At 45.5% G+C, this 22,068-nt stretch overlaps 1 protein-coding gene across 1 annotated transcript in view; it reads right to left on the reverse strand.

Annotated features, from left to right (window-relative positions):
* Positions 1 to 520: 520 nt before the first annotated feature.
* The window catches only part of NRG2 (neuregulin 2), a 209,885-nt gene continuing 188,337 nt past the window's right edge, over positions 521 to 22,068 (reverse strand). The window contains exons 6-10 of the mRNA XM_084850839.1: positions 16,070 to 16,172; positions 14,353 to 14,476; positions 7,872 to 7,999; positions 5,322 to 5,546; positions 521 to 2,850 (exon numbers count right to left, since the gene is read on the reverse strand). Of these exons, the coding sequence (XP_084706965.1) occupies positions 2,202 to 2,850; positions 5,322 to 5,546; positions 7,872 to 7,999; positions 14,353 to 14,476; positions 16,070 to 16,172 (1,229 nt within the window). The 3' untranslated portion in view covers positions 521 to 2,201. The remainder of the gene's footprint in view (positions 2,851 to 5,321; positions 5,547 to 7,871; positions 8,000 to 14,352; positions 14,477 to 16,069; positions 16,173 to 22,068) is intronic.

Genomic DNA, 22,068 nt, shown 5'->3' on the forward strand with positions numbered 1-22,068 from the left:
TGGCTCCAGTTTCGGTGGGGCAATGCATCCACTCTGGGTTTCAGCCAGAGCTCTAAAGGAGCTATCCAAAGTGCTCAACCTTATACCCCAAATGGGCTCGGCACCTTGGATGGCTCCTTTAGAATTCTGACTAGTGCTGACTGAAACCCAGAGCGGCTCCACAGCCCCACCGACATCGGAGCCACCAGCCTCTGCTGGTGCATAGTATGCAGCATTAATGTCAGCGCAGAAGTATGCTCATTCGGGATAAAGTATTCTAACATCACATATGTAATGATGGGGTCTGAACTGGCTGTGACAACTCAGGAAAGAAATCTTGCCTCCAGCTAATCTCAATTAGCAATTAACAGAAGGAAAGCAATGACAATGGGCCAGGTCTGCTATTGCATATTGGAGAACTGTCACTTGCATATATACGCCTTTGATCCAAGTGAGGCTTGCCATGCTGTGAACAGCTTGAGAGGGCTCCCATTTTTTCAGTGCTTCTCTCTGACCACTAAATGTAAAACTGATTTTAGAATCATTTCTTAGTTTTATTCATAATATTAAAAAAAAAGTTCAAGTGTTAAACAGTCAAGAGTTCTGACATTCAGACAATCCAGAGCAAATTTTTACAATCATCTATGACAAATTAGCAGCATTTCTATTGGACCCTGTTGTGGGTGAGGAACAAAGGGTTTAAAGTACTTTATTGCTAAAAGTTCAATGACATACACTGGCAATTTTATTTTATCTTCTCAGTCACAGCTTCTCCATGCATCCAATCTACAATATCTGAAATGCAAAGGACATGCAGAAGTCAAAACAGAAAAAGAAAGAGGCAGGCTGTGATGTAAACAAGAGGGCCCCACAGGAACTGAAAGGAAAGAAGCACGCTCTCTTCCAGGGGAGTTTTCTTGCCACCTGTACACTGAAGGCCCTCTCAGAGCAAGAGACATGATGGGGAGCCTTGTGGCTTTCAAAACAAAACAGGAAGTCATTGTGAAACGCTAGAACATTACAATAACAATGACTTCAACACATTGCAGCACACAAAGGCAGTTCCTTTGATGCTGCTTTCCATTGGAGGAAGGCTGAGGCAAGGGTTACAATGTTGGTGGCACTGTATCAGAGATAAAGAGGAAGATGAGGAGGAGGGTCTATCTGGTGATCCTGGTGATGTATTTCAGAGACTCTTACCTCACTTGCGGCTTTCAGAACATGTGCAGTGTCCACACCTCATCAACAGCACCTTGAAGGTCCTGACCTTTCCACTGTGGGCTCACATTTGTTTTCTGATCCAGCCCGCATCAGCATCTGGATTGCACATTGTTTTGCTCTGTGAAATGCACAGTGGTTGCTTAGAGTCGCTGATGAATAGCTAGCGTTTGTTTGCAATCGCAGTGTTGACCCAGATTTTAAAAGTAGCATTACTGAAACAAGTATTATTTATCCGCATTCATTTGAAATGTTTGATTTGTTTGATTATCTGGTTTTCCCTTGTTTACAGATCTGTTCAGGACAAGAGAGATATTGTAAGGGCTGTTGCTACTGTGTGCTTTTTTCACTTCCTGCTTATCTTGCAATAAAAAGCATATTTGCTCAGCAGTACATATTATCTTCCCTGAAAGGGAAAAGTACTTATGAAAACACTGAGACGTGTGTGTGTGTGTGTGTGTGTGTGTGAGAGAGAGAGAGAGAGAGCAAGAGAGAGAGAGCGATACATTAACAGCACTAGATTACCAACATCCAGATATCAAGCAATTTAAAAGGGACTTGTTCAAATGGAAAAGTGCCCATTAAAATATTCCACAACAAGTTGTCCTGAACATAAAGCCTATGATCTCAAGAATGCTTAAACATAATCTTCAGTGTGGACTCTGGCATTAGCATACAGCAAAAGGCACCACAATATTTTTTAATGATTTGTAAGTAGTCAAAAATTGGCCCATCTCTTTTTTTAATTTTTATTTTGTTGATTTCTTCTTTTCTCAGAAGCTGTAAATCAAGGTGTTACATATAAATAGAGATTCCTTATAAAAAGGTCTTTGCCATTAGCTATTATAAGACATCATTGCTAAAATGAAAATAAAACATTTCATTTGTTATATTTTTCCTTTTTATATATAAAATAAAATTTTGTCTGTTCTGTTGTTATTTCCCCCCCTCCTCAGTACTGGCGTGTTCATGGGAGTGGGCATGAGGAAGAGTTTGTGTGGCATCTAAGGTGGTGCTGAATCTTGGTTGGACTTGGTACGTGTCAGCTGGCCACCTCCCTGTGTGCTGCACCTGTCGAAGGAATAGTGAGTCCTACTCTCAGCCAGATGATACAAAGGGGGGGAATCTGGGTCCATCGCCTCAGTGTTCCGGAGACTTAAGAAGGGGGTGCTCTCCGCCACCAGCTCCTCGTCAGATTCACTGTATGAGGCACTGCTCACTGAAAAGGAGTCTCTGAGCATTTTGCCCCTGTGCGACAGATGCCCATTGAGTCTAGATCTCCTCCACCGCCTGCTGCCGCTGCCTGCGCTCTTCGGCTGCTCTAGTGCTGTGATGTACTCATGCGTGGTCTCGTATTCGTCGTCCTCCGCAATGCGGAAGGGGCTGGAGGGCAAGCTCCCTGTGCTCTCATTCAGGTAGCTCCTTCTTTGGTAGTAACTATCATACCTCTGTGTATCCTGGAAAGGGACCTGGTACCTTCTGAGCAATGGCTGCTGTTCCTCCACCTGGAAGCTAATGGATGCTGCGGGGGGCAGTGAGACGGCGTGAGCTGAGTTAGCAGAGGTGATCTCAAAAGTGGGCATGTGGGCTGATGCCGGGCAATGGACGTCAACAGGTGACAGGCGCGCAGGAGTGGTCAAGGCAGACACGTACCTAGAAGGAACAATGGCACTGGTATCAAGCTTCAATCATACAACCAAGAACTTTTGCCCTTCAGCACAGGCCTTTTCCTGATTCACCCAGTCCTCACCAGTGGCACACATCACACAGAACTGTGTGTCCACTTCCCTGCCTGCTTTGCTCTTGCTGCCTCTCCAGAGGGTTGCTGACACCACGAGTCCCCACAGCCTGAATCAAGCTCCTCCAGTATTTCCTCATTGGCAGCCTGGGACAGGGTGTGGAGGGCACCACCTTCCTGTTAAAGGTGGCCCATGCCCACAAATTCAAAGAGGCCCCAAGCTGCAGGCAGCCAGGCAATGTCGCTTGGGGTTGGGGGCAAGGGGATGGCTGATCTTGCCACCTCTGCTGCCTCCTCCCCCACTGCTCTTCAAATAAAGCCACACTGATGAGCTGGGAATCTCAACCCTGGGACAAAGAGAAAGAAGGACCCACATGCCCTCTGCCTAAAGCAGTAGGCTGCCGGTGCTCGGATGGCTTTACAGGTGCCCCTGTGCCACGCCATGCCCAACAACAAAGAACTTAGCAAATTATTCACAAAACCATGAGGGGGGGTCACTTTAAGAGAAGAGCCAGACTTTAAAGATTTCCCTTGCACCTATCTGCCTGAAATCTGTCAGGCTTCATCCCCTCAGAAGGGGATTGTATGCTTGAAACCTTCATCTGATTTGGACAGATTTTTCAAATCTGAAAAATTATGGACGGTTGCTATTCCTGTCCTAGTCAATGGGGGCGACAGCCAAGGCTTCAGAAAATGAGGCGAGGTGAGCCTCCACCTCAGCTGCCAAATGAAACTCAGTGTCAGCCCAAGTCCAAGCCTCCAAGCTGAGGTGGCCCCCTATCCATGCAATGAGGCAGGCTCGAGGTGAGCAGTTTTCACTTTACACAGCCCTAAGGAATATCTCTGTGTAGAGAGTGGTTCCGCCTTGTTCCTTATGCCAGGTTCCTCACTGTTTGGAGCATGATGTCTGTTTCCTAATGACATAAGCAAAGAGCAGTGGCTAACTGACCACATTCCTTATTGTGGACGAATTCTAAAAGTTGGCAGAGAGTCGAGCATCCGAAGCAGAATGATCGTGGTCCCTGCATGCAAAGCAGAGGACAGGAGAATGCCCTTTTTTGGTGTCAAGGGCAGAAGCCACGGCAGATAAGGCACTGGTAGAGCTTCAGACTATGCTTTTGCATGGGGCTCTATGCCCACTTTTTATTTCTGCATCTGATGACTGGCCTGCACCTCCGCCTCCTTCCAAGTGGTCCCAATAATTTCATTACACCAATACGTTTTCTAGCATTCTGAGGACACAATACCAGCTGGTGCCTGGCTGTTGCGATATCTCATGTCCCGCAGTCTTTAGGTCTGTGTGCGACTCCTTGGCTGGGCAGCTCCCTGGCTTCTTTAGCCACCTGCAGGGCCATGAGGATGGAGCCGGGAGTGAGGCGGAAGATCCTTCGGGGCTCCCAGTGCCCTGTTGGCTTGTGCTGGCCAGGGTGGGAGGTTTGGAGGTTAGTGTTGCTGGGCTTTACAACTCAGTGGACCTTCTTCATTGGCTAAGGTCTGCTAAGCTCTGGACTGGTGTGGCTGAGAGGCCTGCTCCCCAGGGAGCAGAGCAGCTTTGGGTCCAGCAGACCCTAACAACAGTAGGGACACTGACAGTGGTAGATTTACATCCACGCAGATTTGTACTCGCTGAGCTTTCTGTGTAGGTAAATGGGGCCGCTGGGCAGAGGGGAACCCCCACCTATCCTAATACCTTCCTGAACACCCTTCCGAAAGGGTTAGGATTGCTCGGCTGGCCACAAACCCACCCCTTGACATGCTGGGCAGTTCTTGGCAGTCCAAGTCCTACAGCAGCACTCTTTGAAATAGGACAAGAGATCAGTGGTGAGAGTGTGTTAGGAGTCACAGGAAGAGACAAATGGCTCTGGGGAGGAGGGGGCCAGATCAATGAATGATCGCAATAATACTTAGGAAGTTCTTTACGGTGTTCAGAGCACTTCACACTTCTTTTTGTGATCCTGCAACAACAACAAAACCACCACCGCCACCATGCAAAGCAAGTCAGTATCATTATCCCCATGGTGAGGCTGAGGCAGATAAGCTTGATCAGTTTCGAACCATGGGCTTCCTGATTCATAACTCAGACTCTTAGCCACTATGCTACATGAGCTTGCAGGGTCACCAAACCTATGTGTCACAAAAGCCTTCTACTCAGTTTATCCATCTCCCTTGCTGAATTGCCAATCAAACCTCTCACTGACTTTTCTCTTTCCTCCCTCCCCTCTTGTCTCCCTTTCTCTCATGCACTATTAGAGATCTGATCTTGTGTGTATATGTGTGAGAGAGAGAGGGGTGGCTTCTTCTTTTTTGCTTTCTAGGTCTGCAAAGCACTGTCCATATTGACCTGTCAGTGTAAACCGTGAGCGGTAATAATGACAGAAAACGAGACCTCTCACTATGTGGTGAGTCGCGAAGGGAATCCACGGACTCTCTGTGCTGCATCAGTGGCCTCTGCTGTTCACCCATGGAGTATGCAGCTTCCCGCCGAGCGCGTGCTTCCACGCATGCAGGGCTGTTGCATTTGCTGGTTCCCACAGAGGATAACATTATTCCTGACTGACAATCCGAAGTCAGGCTTTCTGTCCGTTCCAGGCTCCAAGTGTGGCTTTCATGTCTGTAGATCAAGCCAAGCAATAAACAGGTGTTGGTCCATAGCTGGAATAGATTCCCTCCCAGCTATTTCGTAGTGCACAGATCCATGCAACTTACTCACATGCCACGTGGAGCTCACAAAAGAAGGGCTCCAAAATCACATTTGTGGGCCTGTAAGGTGACTTGTGATGAGTAGGGAAGTACAAAAATTTTGTTTCTGCTCGCAAAACATGACAGCATGCCCTATTCACAACTGCAAACATGAGCATGAGCAGGAGAATGGATTCTCCAAAAATGTTCACAAATTCTCGAACATCCCCTTGTGTTTGAAAAATCTGCAAATTCTGACAAGAAAAAACATTGCAGTTGCGCAACTTTTAAAATGCATCATTTCGTGCTTTACTCTATGGGGAAAATTTCTGCAAATGTGAGATGTTTTTATGCAACTTTCGTGTTCAATCACTTCATGTTGTGCAATGTTCCCATTCACACAGAACAGAGATTGCAACTGTGAGTGCAAATTGAGGAGAAATGAGTAGCAAGTCGCTATTCGGAGAGTCTGGGTGAACACAGACATCACTCATTTGCCCATCCCTAGTGATGAGGACCTCAATTCATGTTAACATATTGTAATTTTATGTTACAGTGAATGGCCTGGTTCTGGAGAATCCTGACTTATCCTGGTCAGGTAAACATGCTAGTGCACACTGCCTGATCGTTCCTGCTTGGTCATAATTTGCTGTTGACTTATGGCTCCGGCTTCTTTGGGAAGAGACAAGCCAGAATCCCCACTTGGACACAGAATCATAGAATAGTAGGGTTGGAAGGGGCTTATAAGACCACTGAGTCCAACCCCCTGCTCAATGCAGGAATCAAGTCAAAGCATCCCTGACAGATGGCTGTCCAGCCTCACCTTGAATGCCTCCAGCGTGGGAGAGCCCACCACTTCCCTAAGGAATTGGTTCCATTGTCGTATTGTTCCAACAGTCGGGACGTTTTTCCTGATGTTCAGCCGGAATCTGGCTTCCTGTAACTTGAGCCCATATTCCATGTCCTGCACTCTGGGATGATCAAGAAGAGATCCTAGAATCCTAGAATAGTAGTGTTGGAAGGGGCCTACAAGGCCATCGAGTCCAACCCCCTGCTCAATGCAGGAATCCAGGTCAAAGCATCCCTGACAGATGGCTGTCCAGCCTAATCTTGAATGCCTCCCATGTGGTAGAGCCCACTACCTCCCTAGGTTACAACTTATGACATATCGAACTGACCACCCAGGGGTGGCCATTCCATGAGGCAGAGTGAGGTGGCTGCCTCAGGGAGTAGATATTGGGGGTGGGGCAACAACCACCCTCCCCCTGTTCTCCTAAGACTCCTTAATTTGCGAGTTTCCCTCAGAATCAAGGTTGTTGAGCCTATTTCACCCCAAGAGCCAAATGCCGATATCATGATAAACAGACTACGGATGGAGGAGGGTGTTTAGTTGGTTCAGCTGCTCCCACTTGCAGGGAGAGCCAAGTGGGTGCACTCGGGGAGTGAGCACCAGCATGCTTTTTGATCTCAACAAGCCAGGGTTCCAGGGCATGTGATGTGTGAACAATGTCTAAAATTGGGTGAATATTCACATGCTGACAATCCCAGATGAACTTCATGAAGGTCCAAAAGCAGACCTATGTTAACCCACTTTCAGATTTAGGCTTAGAAGTGTATCTCTGAGTTTTTAGACATTCACGTGTTTGGGAGCTCTCTGATCGAGGCTTTTGTAAAAAGTGGTGAAAACTGCAGTCCCTCCTTGCTCACTCACTCTCGAGCCCAGTTTAGGGTCAAACTATATCTGAGGTTACTCACACAATTGCTAACCATATGAATATACATTTCAAAAAAGTACACAGCGACTGCAGGAGTCCTCAGCGAGGAACAGGGCTGTGCTAAGCAGGTGCTTTAACTATCTGCCACACTGCAATTCCAATCCGGATCGGGGGGCCCATGGAAGCTATTTGCAGAGGGAGGAATGCTCCCATTGGTTTTGACAGTTCAGCAGAAACATTTGAGGAGCTTGAATGGTTTTGGGGGCGAAAACCAGTCTGCTCACCAAGCCCTAACTGCCTCTGGAAAGATAGGAGGTACCTGCAAGCATGGGGGAGGTGGGATTTGAAACTGAGGCATGACAGGCGCAAGCAGAGGTCAGTTCCTGGAACTAAGCCACTGCAATGAGGCCACAAGTCTGCAAGGGCCAAACTACATGTGGAATTGCCTAATGCCATTTACTGAAGGGCTTTTGTGCACTGGCCACAACTCTGCAGACCACCCGGAGAGACAATGGAGCTAGGACAGCACTGATGCACAGTACCTTTGGCTTGAAGCAGGAGTTCCTGTGGAACAGGGATGTGATGGTGAGCAGGAATGGCTCCCTGAAAAGGTGGTCTCTGTTTCTCTTCGTATGACATGCTCACTGGCAGGAACATTTTTAGACATGTACTGGGAAAAGAGTCACAGATTACCTGACATTAATTTTAAGATGAGAGTAGAGCTTTATTTATAGGATTATTATTTATAGGATTATTTATAGATCAGAGTACATTATGTTTCCATTTTCAGAGGATAAGAATTAGGTTAGCCAATTCAGATCGTCCTAAATATGCTTGACTTTCATTCTTCCGTTTCAGAACGTCCAGGATAATTACACTGGCAATGAATGCTGCTGATAGAAGCTTATGGCCTCATAATACCACCCGCTGGGCAGCCTCCCCCATTTGCAGCCTGGGAGTGAAGCACAGAGTACCAAATAAGCATTCCAGCACACAGTATCAGAGGAGGCAACATGCAGATAATTCTGTGCCTGCCTGGGGTGTTGGGCCATCCAGGAAGGCACAGGATCTCCTTAGAGACACTGACAGCTTGCCAAAGGAGAAGTGTGTGTGTACAGGGGACACATGGAACTCCTTTCAACTAACCAAGCAGCACCAAATGAAATGCATCTGTAACCAAGTGCCCTTCAGATATTGTTGGGCTCCAACTCCCATTCGTACCAGTCATCGTGGCCAATGGTCAGGGATGATGGCAACTGGAGTCCAACAACATCTGGAGGACACCAGGTTCCCTACCCCAAGCGAACCCTTACTAACATGTTTAATTTCTATCCAGCCTTTTGGCCAAGGATAAGGCTCTCAAAACAGCTTATAATATAAAGCAGCAAAACAAAATACCTCTAAGAGAATTTAAAATAAAGTTATCAAATCAAATTGAACACATTTAAATAAAAATTAATAATTTAACCAAAAAGCTTTTAAAAACAATACCTTCACAATGTACCAGAAAAACCAGAGAGAGGGGGGCATGGCAGGGTTCCCCAGCATGTTCTCACTGTTTGAGGAAGGAATGGGGTTGCTTAGGGAAGGGAAGGAGCAGAGAGAGGCTGCCACTTCCCCCTCCACATCTCCAAACATGTCAGCTGCTTTCCCCTTCTTGCGCCCACCTCCTCCTCCTTCAATGGCAGGAGGAAAGGAACTTCCTAAAGAGGCCACTGTAGGGTAACACTGCCCAGGAGAACGGACTTCTTGATCCAACCATTCCAGGAAACCTACCCACTGGCAAGCTCAAGGCATTCCTTCCAGCTAACACAACACCAAAGGGTGGCGAGGATGCTCAGAACGACATGCAGGAAGCCTTCGGATGGATGGGGCTGAGGCCGAGCGTGGCCATGCCTTGTCTACCCTGACGCCTCCAGCATGCGGACTGCATGGCAATATCACTGCTCCCTTGGGGAACTGAAGGCCTTCAGCTGTAGGAGAGGGGAACTGCATGGCCCAGGAAACCTTGACATTTCCAGAACAGGACTAGAACCCACCAAAAGCAGCTGGTTCTGGGATGACTCTGGACACGCTTCCAGTACAGCTGTGATTCCAGCCTGGATTCTGGTGGGGTGGAACTCTGCTCCATCACTACCAAAGAAGTTTGCAGGGAAGGGGGACGCAAGTGAAGGGAAAGACAGAAGTGAAACTTAAATGGAGCCAGTCAGCCCCAGCAGCAGCTTGTGTGACCGTTTGTCGAGGTCTACTAGCTTCTGCTGCTGAGCGCTGCTGCATGAGGGAGGGATCTGGAGAAGGTCCTTATTCAAAGGCATCAGAAGGCAGCAGCTGAGTCACAGGGCAGCTACTCCAGCACTGGGAAGGTGTGATGTTGCTGTTAAGTAAGTAGCAGGCCCAGTGTGGGCCGTAATGTGAGCAGTCTGCTCCAAGTGCCGCTTGCCCACTCTGCAGCTAGCCTCTGTGGCTCTGGCCTATGATGTCCTCCCATGTCCTCTCAAAGGAGACAAAGGAGACAAGGGCAAAGAGGTAAGTGGGCTGGAGGAAGCCCAGGGGGCTGTCCTTTTCCCTCTGCATGGCTGTGAGCTCACCAGGTGCTCCCGAGAGCTCCAACTGAATTGAGGGGGGTGGCCTGAGTACTCCCAGCAGCTGAGTAGGCGGGAAGCTTCAGTCTGTTTCCTGCCTCCCAGCTGAGCAGAGCAGAGGATGCTGCTCCAGCTGGTCTAGGGACTACAGACGAAAGCAAGCTCCCAGACAGCGAGAGATCAGAGTGCGCGAACGGGGAGTTGGCCAGGGGAGTTCGGCAGGGGAGGTCAAGGGGGAAGCCCCTAATGTTTTTTTCTCCACTACCACCCATCATTTTCCCCCTGTTTTTTTTTCATTTTCTTCATCTTTTTTCATTTTTAAAAAATTCTTTTTCTCACACACTTCCATACCAGTGGGCCGGTGTTTTTAACCTCCAGTGAATAGAGGAGCAGGCACAGGCTACTCTAGAATAATCAGAAAGCTAGACACAAAAAGGGAATAGAGGCTATGGAAGGACCAGACTCTTGAGTGCTGGTGACCTGCAAGGTGTGTGCCATGTTTGTTTTCTTACCTGAGAACAACATGGCCTACACCTGCAATAAGTGCAAGTTGATCACGCTGCTGGAAGAAAAAGTAAGTGGACTGGAGCGGCGACTGTCGACCCTCCGGGGAATAAGAGAACACGAAGAGATCTTGGACAGAATGGGGGAACTACAGCAGCAAAGGGAAGAACAGAAGCTAGAGGAGCAACAGCAAGCTGAGGCAGAAGAGGAAAATGCTGAGGTGAGGAAAAATGAAGTAGAGGAAACTCCTTGGAAAAGGATGACAGGAGAAGAAGAACTAGAAGACACTCGGCACCAGTGGAGGCAGTGGAGCTAGGGAACCGTTTCCAGGTACTTGAGGATGAGACTGGAGGACAGCCTGCAGAGGAAGAATTACAGGGGAACCTGCATGAGAGCGAGCAAGAGGCTGAAGGTCAGTCAAGCAGAGGTGATGAAACCGAGGCCTACAACAACAGGAAGAGAAGAGTAGTGGGAGTGGGAGACTCCTTGCTGCGTGGGATCGAAACCCAAGTATGTCACAAAGACCCGTGGACTCGCCAGGTATGCTGTCTCCCAGGAGGACAGATTAGAGGCGTGACCGAAGGGTTCCCTGCATTCAAAAAGCCCATTGACAGGTATCCCTTTCTTCTCATCCATGTGGGAACAAATGATACCGCCAAGCGGAGCTACGAAGAAATCACATCAGATTTTTAAGTTTTGGGAAGGAAACTCAAGAACTTTGGAGCCCAGATAGTTTTCTCATCCATCCTTCCAGTACTTAGAAGAGGGACAGAAGGGGGAAAAAAAGTACTCTGGGTGAATGACTGGCTACAAAGGTGGTGCTGGCGTGAGAGATTTGGATTCCGGGACCATGGGCCATACTTCCTGGAAGATGGAATGTTGGCAAGGGATGGGTTGCACCTCACAGAGGCTGTGAAGAATGTGTTTGGCCCTACAGCATGAAGAACTTCATCAGGAGGGCTTTAAACTTAATCCTACAGGAGAGGGAGATGTAAAGTTGGGGGTAACAATGGATGAAGGCTCATGCACCACAGCAGAGAGAACAGCTCTAATAGCAACCAGTAATAGTCTTCAGAAACATGTAGGAAGAAAGCCAGACTATAAAGCACATGGTCTTCAATGTCTATACACTAATGCCCAGAGTATGGGAAACAAACAGAACGAACTTCAACTCTTAATACAGGAGGGAAATTATGACTTGATAGATGTAACTGAAACTTGGTGGGATGACTCCCATGACTGGAATACAGCAGTTGAAGGATATAACTTGTTCAAAAAGAACAGGAAAAACAGAAAGAGAGGTGGAGTTGCACTATATGTTAAAAATACATATCTCTGCACAGAAATACAGAAGGATGTGCTTGGTAGCCCCATCACGAGCATCTGGGTTAAAATAAATGATAAAGAATAAAATAAAGAATATAAGGAACATGGTGGTTGGAGTCTACTACCAGCCACCCAATCAAGGAGAAGACGAGGATGAAAATTTTGAAAAGCAAACTGCCAGTGTTTCAAGGAAGCATGATGTAGTAGTAATAAGGGACTTCAATTTCCCCGATATTTGTTGGGAGACAGATTCTGCAAAACATGGCGCCTCCAGGAGATTCCTGACTTGTGTTGCTGATAATTTACTCCTACAGAAAGTAGGGGAAGGAACTAGAGGATTGGCTATCCTTGACTTGATTCTAATCAACAGAGGTGACTTAGTGGATAAAGTAGCAGTTACGGGAACTCTGGGGGAAAGTGACCATGTTATACTTCAGTACACATACAGGAAGTGGAAGGAAGGCCAAGCGACAAAGGAAGAGTACAGGCAGGTAGAAAAGAATTGCAGGGATGGTGTCAGGAAGGCTAAAGCTGAGAACGAGCTGAGGTTAGTGAGGGATGCTAAAAGCAACAAAAAAGCTTTCTTCAGATATGTGCATAGTAAAATATAGAGGAAAGAAATGGTGGTTCGACTATTAAATAAGGATGGCAAAATGATAACAGATGACAAGGAAAAGGCAGACGTGCTCAATTCCTACTTTGGCTCAGTCTTCTTCCAAAAGAGGGTCTATGACCCCCGCTGGCAAAGACGAAGTACAGGCTGAAGGGGCAGCATTGCAGCTTGAGATCGAACGGCATATGGTCAAGGAACACCTAATTACTTTGAATGAGTTCACATCTCCAGGGCCAGATGAACTGCACCCTTGAGTAATAAAGGAACTGGCAGAAGAGCTCTCAGAACCACTGTCTATTATCTTTGAGAAATCATGGAGGACGGGGGAAGTGCCAGATGACTGGAGGAGGGCTAATGTTGTCCCTATCTTCAAAAAGGGCAAAAAGGAGGAACCAGGGAACTACAGACCAGTCAGTCTGACATCAAACCCTGGGAAAATTCTGGAGCAGATGATAAAGCAATCCATCTGGAAGCACCTTGAAAACAATGCAGTGATGACTCGAAGCCAACATGGATTTGTCAAGAACAAATCCTGCCAGACAAATCTGATCTCATTTTTTGATCAGGGAATCTCCCTTGTGGCCTGTGGGAATGCTGTGAACATAATATACCTTAACTTCAGCAAAGCTTTCAACAAAGTGCCCCATGATATCCTGAGGAGCAAACTAGCTCAAAGTGGGCTAGATGAAACAACAATCCGGTGGATCCACAGTTGGTTACAGGATCGGACTCAATGAGTGCTTATCAATGGGATCTTCTCAAACTGGGGAGAGGTAACGAGTGGGGTACCACAGGGCTCAGTCCTGGGCCCAGTGCTCTTCAACATTTTTATTAATGACTTGGAGGAGGAGGTGCAGGGAATGCAGATCAAATTTGCAAATATTGGGCGGGATAGCTAATACTTTGGAAGACAGAAACAAAATTCAAAGTGATCTTGATAAGCTGGAGTGCTGGGCAGAAAACAACAGAATGCAATTTAATAGGGATAAATGCCAAGTTCTGCACCTAGGAAAAAGAAACCAAATGCACAGTTACCAGATGGGGGATATATGGCTCAACAACACTACAAGCAAGAAGGATCTTGGAATTGTTGTTGAACACAAGCTGAATGTGAGCCAAAAATGTGATGTGGCTGCAAAAAAGGCAAATGCTATTTTGGGCTGCATTAATAGAAGCATAGCTTCCAAATCCTGTGAAGTACTAGTTCCCCTCTACTCGGCACTGGTTAGGCCTCATCTGGAGTACTGTGTTCAGTTCTGGGCACCGCACTTTAAGAAGGATGCAGACAAGCTGGAGAGGGTTCAGCAGAGGGCAACAAAGATGATCAGAGGACTGGAAACAAACCTCTATGAAGAGACATTGAAAGAACTGGGCATGTTTAGCCTTGAGAAGAGGACTGAGGGGAGATATGATAGCGCTCTTCAAGTACTTGAAAGGTTTTCATAGAGAGGAAGGCCAGGATCTCTTCTCGATCATCCCAGAGTGCAGGACACGGAATAATGGGCTCAAGTTACAGGAAGCCAGATTGCAGCTGAACATCCAGAAAAACGTCCTGTTAGAGCACTATGACAATGGAACCAATGACCTAGGGAGGTGGTGGGCTCTCCCACACTGGAGGCGTTCAAGACGAGGCTGGACAGCCATCTGTCAGGGATGCTCTGACTTGGATTCCTGCATTGAGCAGGGGGTTGGACTCGATGACCTTGTAGGCCCCTTCCAACCCTACCATTCTATGATTCTATGATTCATAAAGGATCTGGTCTCCCTCCCCAACACAGTGGCACTGAGCACCACCAGTAAACCACTGCATGAACTGGCCAAGCTGAGGAAGGGAAGAATGGTTAAAAAGGAAGGGAAACTGAAAAGGCAGGAGATGTGGGCAGGGGAAAGAAGAGGAGGAGAGGGGATGAGGGTGTGTCCCTTTCCTCCCTCCCTTTGTCCTTGTCTCTCCACCAGCTGCAATTTCTCGGTGATCCCCATGTAACAAAGGCTACTTACATCAGCCATCTGAATTTCCTCAGGGTCTAGCCGTGGGTGGCTAGGGCCATTTGCAAGGTTCCTGCTCTGATGGCCTGGACACATATTTTGCTGCAAATGATTATGCATCTGATTTCTCTGTTTTCTAAAGAATAAGCAGATTAATACATTTTACTTACACTTGGATTCTTTCCAAAAAGACATCCAGACAGGAATAGGGAAACAGTTTTACTGTGATGGGCCCTTTTTGCTGCATCCTCATATTGAGGAAGTGGATCCTACATTGGACAACTTTGGTTGAAAAATTGCCTGGTCTTGGGAGAAAGTTTGCTTTTGAGCACCATCTCTACAGTTTGCATCTTTTTCTCATCTGGATTTGCAGCTTGGCCAAAGTGGGCATGATATTGGAGATGTGTAAACAGCACAGTGCCACAATCACCACAAGGTCAGGATCATTATTAGCACAACTCTTCTGTCTTTCTTGAAAGGCAAGGTTTTTCCAGCTGCAAAGGCACATTGGGCTGTGTAGCCTATTGCCGCAGATGTACACTTCAGCACTCTTTCACTGTTACCATCCTGGCCAGCCCCCTTTTCTCACCATGTTTTAATTTACATTAACATGTCTTTACACACACACACACACACACACACACACACTGAAATATTTGTGTAATAGCACTGAAATGAAAAAACAAAACAAAAACCTCTTAGAGCACTCTTTCTGGTTGATGCCAATTTAGAAGTTTGATTCCCCACCCGCTCTTGTTCTTTAAATTGCTGTTAAAACACTTTTTAGCCTACGTCCTTAAAACAATGCTAAAATGTTTGTGCAATAGTACCTAAATATTGGAGAGTTTTAGCACAAGTTCAAGGAACTGATTTAAAAATGGGTGTAAAAGTGGATGCTCAGGTTAATTGTCTCTTCCATGCTCCAGTGGGCATGTCACACCTATCAGTGGGGATCAAACATAGTGGGATGTACACAGAGAAACATGAGCTTCACTTGCTGATGTGTGGGAAGTCAATTGCAGTTCTGCATGTAACCAGCAACAGAAGATTGGGTGGCACTAGGAGCTACCCATCTGGAAGCAGCCTGGAACTGCATGGTTTTAGTTATATGCTGTTTGTGTATATTGTCTGTGTGCTTTTATGTAAATGGCTTTTAAACTCTGTATATTGCATTTTAATGTTTTAACTTCTGTAAACCACCCAGAGAGCTTTGGCTATGAGGCGGTATAGAAATGCAACAACAACAACAACAACACAGTGCTGTGTGCTGCTACCAAAACAGTAGAACCACCCCCTCTTCCTCTTCTTCTCTCTCACATTTAGTAAGGTAAATGTATAGTGTGATCGCACTGTCCTGCAAGTTCCCCTGCCCTAACAAGCAGCAGCCTCTGAAGTAAAGTAGAAGTGATGGAACTCTTAAATCCTCTTTGGCCTTACTAAACATTACAGAGCAGAGAATAAGACGTGACTTGGAGCTGTTGACACGGGCTACCTGGCAACCATGTAATGTCATTCCAGCTTCAGTGCTCTGGGTCAAGAGGCACATTTAGCGCAAAAAGGCTCCTTTTCCTTTCCTCTGCCCTGTTCTTACTTCTTGCCTTCCATGAATAGGAGAGTTGAGCTTTGTTGTACAGTAAGCATCTTAGGCTGGTAACTATTAGAACTGTAAGGATGACACAAACTTTCAGTGCATACATAGCTCTCTTTAGTATGAATAAAAGTCACTCACTTGGTTTTACAGTAAGCTACCACACATACTATTCCCACAACAAGCAACGCAACACAAATCCCAGTAATGGTCAGAACTCTCTTCTGATACAGCTCCTCAGCTTCTGCAAAGGACATAAAAATAATGAGCAATTAAAATATATCTGAAATAAGAACTGTGAATTTTGAACATACATCTACCAAGCCTCATACCAGGAAATGGAACCTAACCAGTTCTTTTCCTGAGACATACTGGAAAATCCATATGCCTGTCTCAAAATTAGCTCTTCTCTCCAAATCTTTCCTTTTACTACTTCCTGTATCTATGAATTCAAAACAAAACCAACCCACTCTGGGATCCTTTTCCTTCTTGAGATCTCTTGAGATGTTTTCTACTAGTCCTGTCCCACACATCTCTTCCTTTTCGGTACAACACACGTTGTACAACTCCTTATATATAACAGCAATCCAACTAACAGCTGCTTCTCATGTTAGTGACTGGCTGAGGCACCATGCACATATTTAGTGTGTCTTTTCAGGCTCACAAATGCCCTGCAAATATTACAGAGAATCCACGTTGACCCACTTGTATTGCTGAAGAAGCCAAGGATGTACACTTTTCCTGAGTCCAGTATCATAATTCAACATCTCCTAGCTTTCTGGCAGCATTCAGAAGTCACAGGAGCAACATAATCAGCCAGCATACCCAGAGCACAAGGAAGGAGGCTGACGATTCCCTCTCTTTCCAGCACAGCTCCTTATCTGTTTGCTGCCCTAGCCTCTGAGAACTACAGTGGAGTGAGTGAGTGAGAGAGAGAGAGAGAGAGAGAGAGAGAGAGAGAAGTGGGGCACGTGAAAGATCATGCGGCAGCTGAGAGAGGAGAGGAGCATGTACTGATTCTACCATCCAGCCCTTACTCCTCTATTGTTGCTGTGACAGCAAGGGAGGTGTGCAGGGAAATATACTAGTGACTCTCCTGGTGAGTGAAGCGGGGGATGGGGGGATCCAGCTAGTGTGAAATGGCTGTTCATAAGGCCTGGTTCTTTATAAGGGTCTGTCCATGTGTGCCGGTCTGCAAAGATTTCCATATTAGGTGTAGATCATCCCTCTGTTATCTTTAAGCAGTTATTATTGTTGTTGTTGTTGAACCTCTGCACCTAGCACTTTTTATATGGGTATTTGTAAGACATCTGGCTGCTCTCTCTTGTACATGGCACTTTTCAGGAATTGGCTGTTGGTTATATTATTTATTTAATATCTGCACACTATGCTCAACATTCTGTATACTATGCTCAACATCTAAGGCCCTCCTCCAGCTGCCTACTTCAAGGGAAGCTCAGAAGAAGGCAACAAAGGAGAGGGCCTTCTTGGTGGTGGCCCCCCAATTATGGAATGATCTCCCTGACAAGGCCTGCCTGGTGCCAACACTGTTATCTTTTCAGTGCCAGGTTAAGACCTTTCTCTTCTCCCAGGCATTTGGCAGCACCTGATGAGTTTTAATCGGTCCTGGAATGTCTTACGGTTATGGTTGATTGCTTTGAGTTTGCTTGTTTGAAGTTGTTTTAGATATATGTTCTCTGGTGCATATTGTCTGTTCATGTTTTTATGTAAATGGCTTTTAATCTCTGCATACTGTATTTTTAATGTTTTTAATCTTTGTAAACTTGCCCAGAGAGCTTTGGCTATTGGTTGGTATAGAAATGTAATAAATAAATGACTGACTGACTGACTGACTGACTGACTAATATGGAAGATGGTTCAGAAATGGCAGTTGTTGCGAAATACAGCTGCAAGAGTGCTAAATGGGACCAGGTGTTAGGAAATTTTACTAGTGCTGAAACATCTGTACTAGCTCCTAGTCCATTTCCAGGCCCAATTCAAAGTGTGAGTGCTTAACTTTAAGGCTTGGGACCAGTGCACCTAATGGATCACTTATCTCCGTATGGTGGTTCAGCCCCACTTCCCCCACCATCACAGATACAACGATGGTGACTTGGGAAAGGCCCCTCACGGGGGGAGGGGGTCCTTGGTTGTAGAATTCTATCCCTAGGAAGTCTTGCCTGGCGTCGACTGTGATGCCATTTTGGTGCCAGGTGAAGAAGACTTTTTTGTCCCCATGCATTTAACTAGTTTATATTGGTTTGCTTTAGTCCATTTCTATCTTGCCCTTCAATATAAACAAGAGGGATCTGAAAGAAAATACGGCAGTGGAGGATGTTTCTGCTCAGTGTTCTAATCAGCCATGCCCACTTCCATGGTGCTCCACCCTGTCCCCTGCCCCCAAATCAGTCAGCGTTCTATGCCCACTAAGCATGCTCTTCAGATGTGTCCCCCCTGCCTGCAACGTAGGATCCCCACCACCACGTTTTGGTACTTCCAAGCCTGCTGATACCTCCCTTCTTGTGCTTGGATTATGTTGTTTTGGCTACAGAAGGATCCACACTCTGAATTTACCATTAATGTATAGGATGATATGATATTCTCAGGGAGGCTCACAGCAAGAAAAATACAATAAAACCAAGCACAACAGTAAAACAATAGTGATTACTAAGTTTAAAAATGGGTAAGATTGGCAGCTGTAAAATCATCACATTATTAGCAGTTAAGAGACTGGAAGAAAGACCTTTGCCTAGCACCAAAGAGAGAGCAGAGCAGTTCCCAGGCAATTCCATAAATGGGGTGCCACTGCTGAGACGGTCCTGTCCCAGCCATCTCCCACCTCAAATCCTCTTTGGGGTGGTGGAGCCACACCAAAGAGGACCTCCCAAGATTATCCCAGTGCACAGACAGATGTATACAGAGACAGGCATTCCTTCAGGAGACCTTGTCCCAAGCCATATGTGGCTTTAAGGTTAAGCAACAAGCACTAGCACATTCAATTGTACTTGGCAAACAGATGGTTACCAGTGAAGATATTTAAGAATCAGTGGGATATTATTCCTACCAAATGGTTCCATTCGGAAGCCAGGTGAACTATTAGAACTTGACTGTTATCCCCTTCCACAATCTGGAAATCTGAGAGCACCATTCCTCTCATTTGCACCACCAGTTTATCTCCAGTGATAGTTTTTATGCTACTCTGAAAAACAGGCAAGCCATTTAAATAAGTGAAGGTGGGCATGGATCTTTAAAAAATAACTTTAAAAGGTGACTTAAAATAATCAAGACTAACTTGGATTCTTTCCTTGGCTATCTACTCTGAAGACTATCTGTGGGGGTGGGGAGAAGAAATTACAGAGTGCAGCAAAATCAAAGCAGTGATCATCTGCTAGGTTGTGTGAATGGTGTATTGTATGTGCACAAATGGTAGGTGTATGGACAGTGTATGTGAAAAGGGGTTAGACAGTAAATGGTCTGTGAACTGAGCATCTGAGCAGGCTGTGTAAATAAGCAATGGCTACAGAGAAGGTGTTATAAATTTAAAAATTAATGAAGTCACGTAGTTCTCCTGTTTCAAATAATTCTCAAGTTACACTTGTTAGGTAGATATGCCTAATATTAAGTTATAACTGCATATAAGAGAAAAGAGTTACGTCACTGAATATGCCGAAGGTGGGAAGACCCCTTCCCAAACAGAAGCTCTGTGCAAGGTATATCCGTCTTTCTATGCCCCTCGCTGATATGAGTCAATAGCACATTTCAGATTATTGGAATGTTGTATGCTCCAGGGAATTAGGGTTCTCAAAAATATTCTTAAACACAGTTATTCTTTAGACACATAAATAGTGCAACATATACAGTTTTGTCTCTCTTTTTTCTATACTCGCCTTCATTTTGCAAATGCTTACTTATTTCCTGATTTAAGAAAAATACAATGCCCAAATAGTCTTCCAGAAGACTTCAATTCTTTGACATCTTTTCTTTGAAAGAACTTGGGCAGAAAAACTGTGTGAACTAATGGGGAGGCCATAATGAAGTGAGGGATTGCTGCCCATGGACTTGTGAATCATCATTCCACAATAACAATAAGAGCCTAAGCACCTTCATTTGGCCACAGCTATACAAGTAAGACTGTAATGCCATTAAGAGTCTGAAAGGTGCTGTGCTGTGGAATTTAATGTTCTGCGAAAAATTACAACCAATAAAAGAAATAACATGCTCTAAACAAATTTCATTATGTTTACCCAAAAAATTAGGACCTACATTATATACAACTGAGAAGCGTGGAAGTACCAAAAACTGACTTGTTCCTTTTATCATGGACATGCTAAAATATTCCACTTTGCACAGGTTATGCACAGTGCTCAGAAAAAAAGGCTGGAAAAGAAGTCAACATCTCCCCTACTTGGGTCTGCCCTGCTACTGAATTTTCCTGTGTCTTACCTAGAGCTGCCATCAAGTCTAAGTATGGGCAAGTACAGCATGTGAAACGATTGTCTTTCAGTACCAAGAAAATTGATTTGACAAAAGACATACTATAGCACATTTAGGCTGCACTCCTAAATGTATTTAGGGTTTAATTCTATGCATGTTTAGACAGAAAAAAGTCCTACAACTCCCAGCATGTCCCAGGACCCAGCCAGGATGTACTGTACAGGAATGCACTGTAAATGTTGCAGTGACAGGAATGGAAAAGTTCATACCTATTCTGACCTTTGACTTACTCATGATTACCAGGAGAGACAAGACGATAGCTCTTCTTCCACCATTCATTAGGGAATGACAGTGGAAGATATCCTGAGTTTGTGTCTTCTAGATGCTTTCTATGGGGATGCATGAATGCTCAGATGCATTCATTCTTAAGGATTTTTAATTGAGGCAAAATGCAGCTGTTGCAGATGGCCAGCAAGTTTTTTCTCCACTTTTTAAATAGAGAACTAAATATCCATGTGGTGCTGTGGATTTGTTGATGAGGCTGGTGTAACGTGGCTGTAAGGGAAAAAAGCATCCCCCTGTTCTCCTGGTATAGCTGCTGATGCTTGCCATCCTGCATATTTTTATTTAAGGTGCCAGCAACAGTCCTGAGAATGGACTGTCAGTAAGCCTTGGAGGGATTGGAAAGCTTAAAATGCACCAGCACATCAACGATGCCCAGGAGTGAGAAGGTTTGTGTATAGAGCCAAGTTTGCTAGCATTTGATAGCTGACTTGGTGTTCTCTGGCTGCTGTGTTCTTTTTTGTGACTGATCCAGCATGAGGTTGATAGGATGACTCCTGCAGATCGGAGCTTTCAGTGGGAATGCCTCTTTTTCAGGGGAGGTATTGCTTTGTGGCCTTCTGCCTATCCCATTCTGTTATGCTTATTTATGTATTGGCTATACATATTTAAAGTACACAGGCATTCTGATGAAAAACAGGATGCCTGTTGTTTCCATACCTTGACAGCTCAAATTTCAATCATGTCACGTATAACCCATGTATTTAGAGTTTCATGAAAAATTCAACATTCCACAGTTCGCTCTTTCAACTGCCAGATTTGTTTTTGAGCCATCCAGCTAACTGGAGGTGATGTATGGATCTGGACCTGACATTCAGGAAGGTAAGAAGGCTCAAAACTCAGGAGGTTCGTATCAGTTGTCACTATTGGCATCTTCTGTCAGGGGAGGCTGATGGCTCCAGTTGAGGTGGGGTAGATATTCCATTCCGGGTTTTAGTTACAACTTACAACCAGCCAGAAGGCTAAAGAAGCTATCCAAGGTGCTGGACCAGTTTTAGGGATAGGTTCAGCACTCCTTTAGCTTCTGGCTGGTTGTAACAGAAACCCAGAATGGAATCTCCGCCCCACCGAAACTGGAGCCCCCCCCCCCATCTTCTGCCTGACATATGATGAAAGAAAGCTCCGTCTTCACTTTATGACCTGGGCGGTATATTGCAATAGTGATATCTATGACTGCCAAGATTTCCCAAGATGTCCTAACAATTTACAGTTCAAATTCCATTCCAAAAAAAGGATATCAACCACTTTAAGAGCATTTGCATGTATCAGGCATAACTCTCCTTTAAGCCTGTCACTTGCTATTTATGTTAATGTCAGGACACTGTGCAGAAAAGTCAAGAAGAGGCATTTATTCTGTGAATGTA

Source organism: Heloderma suspectum, chromosome 4 (genome assembly GCF_057233095.1).
Source record: "Heloderma suspectum isolate Gila_16-S chromosome 4, 16-S_ref, whole genome shotgun sequence".
NCBI classification, from domain to species: domain Eukaryota; kingdom Metazoa; phylum Chordata; class Lepidosauria; order Squamata; family Helodermatidae; genus Heloderma; species Heloderma suspectum.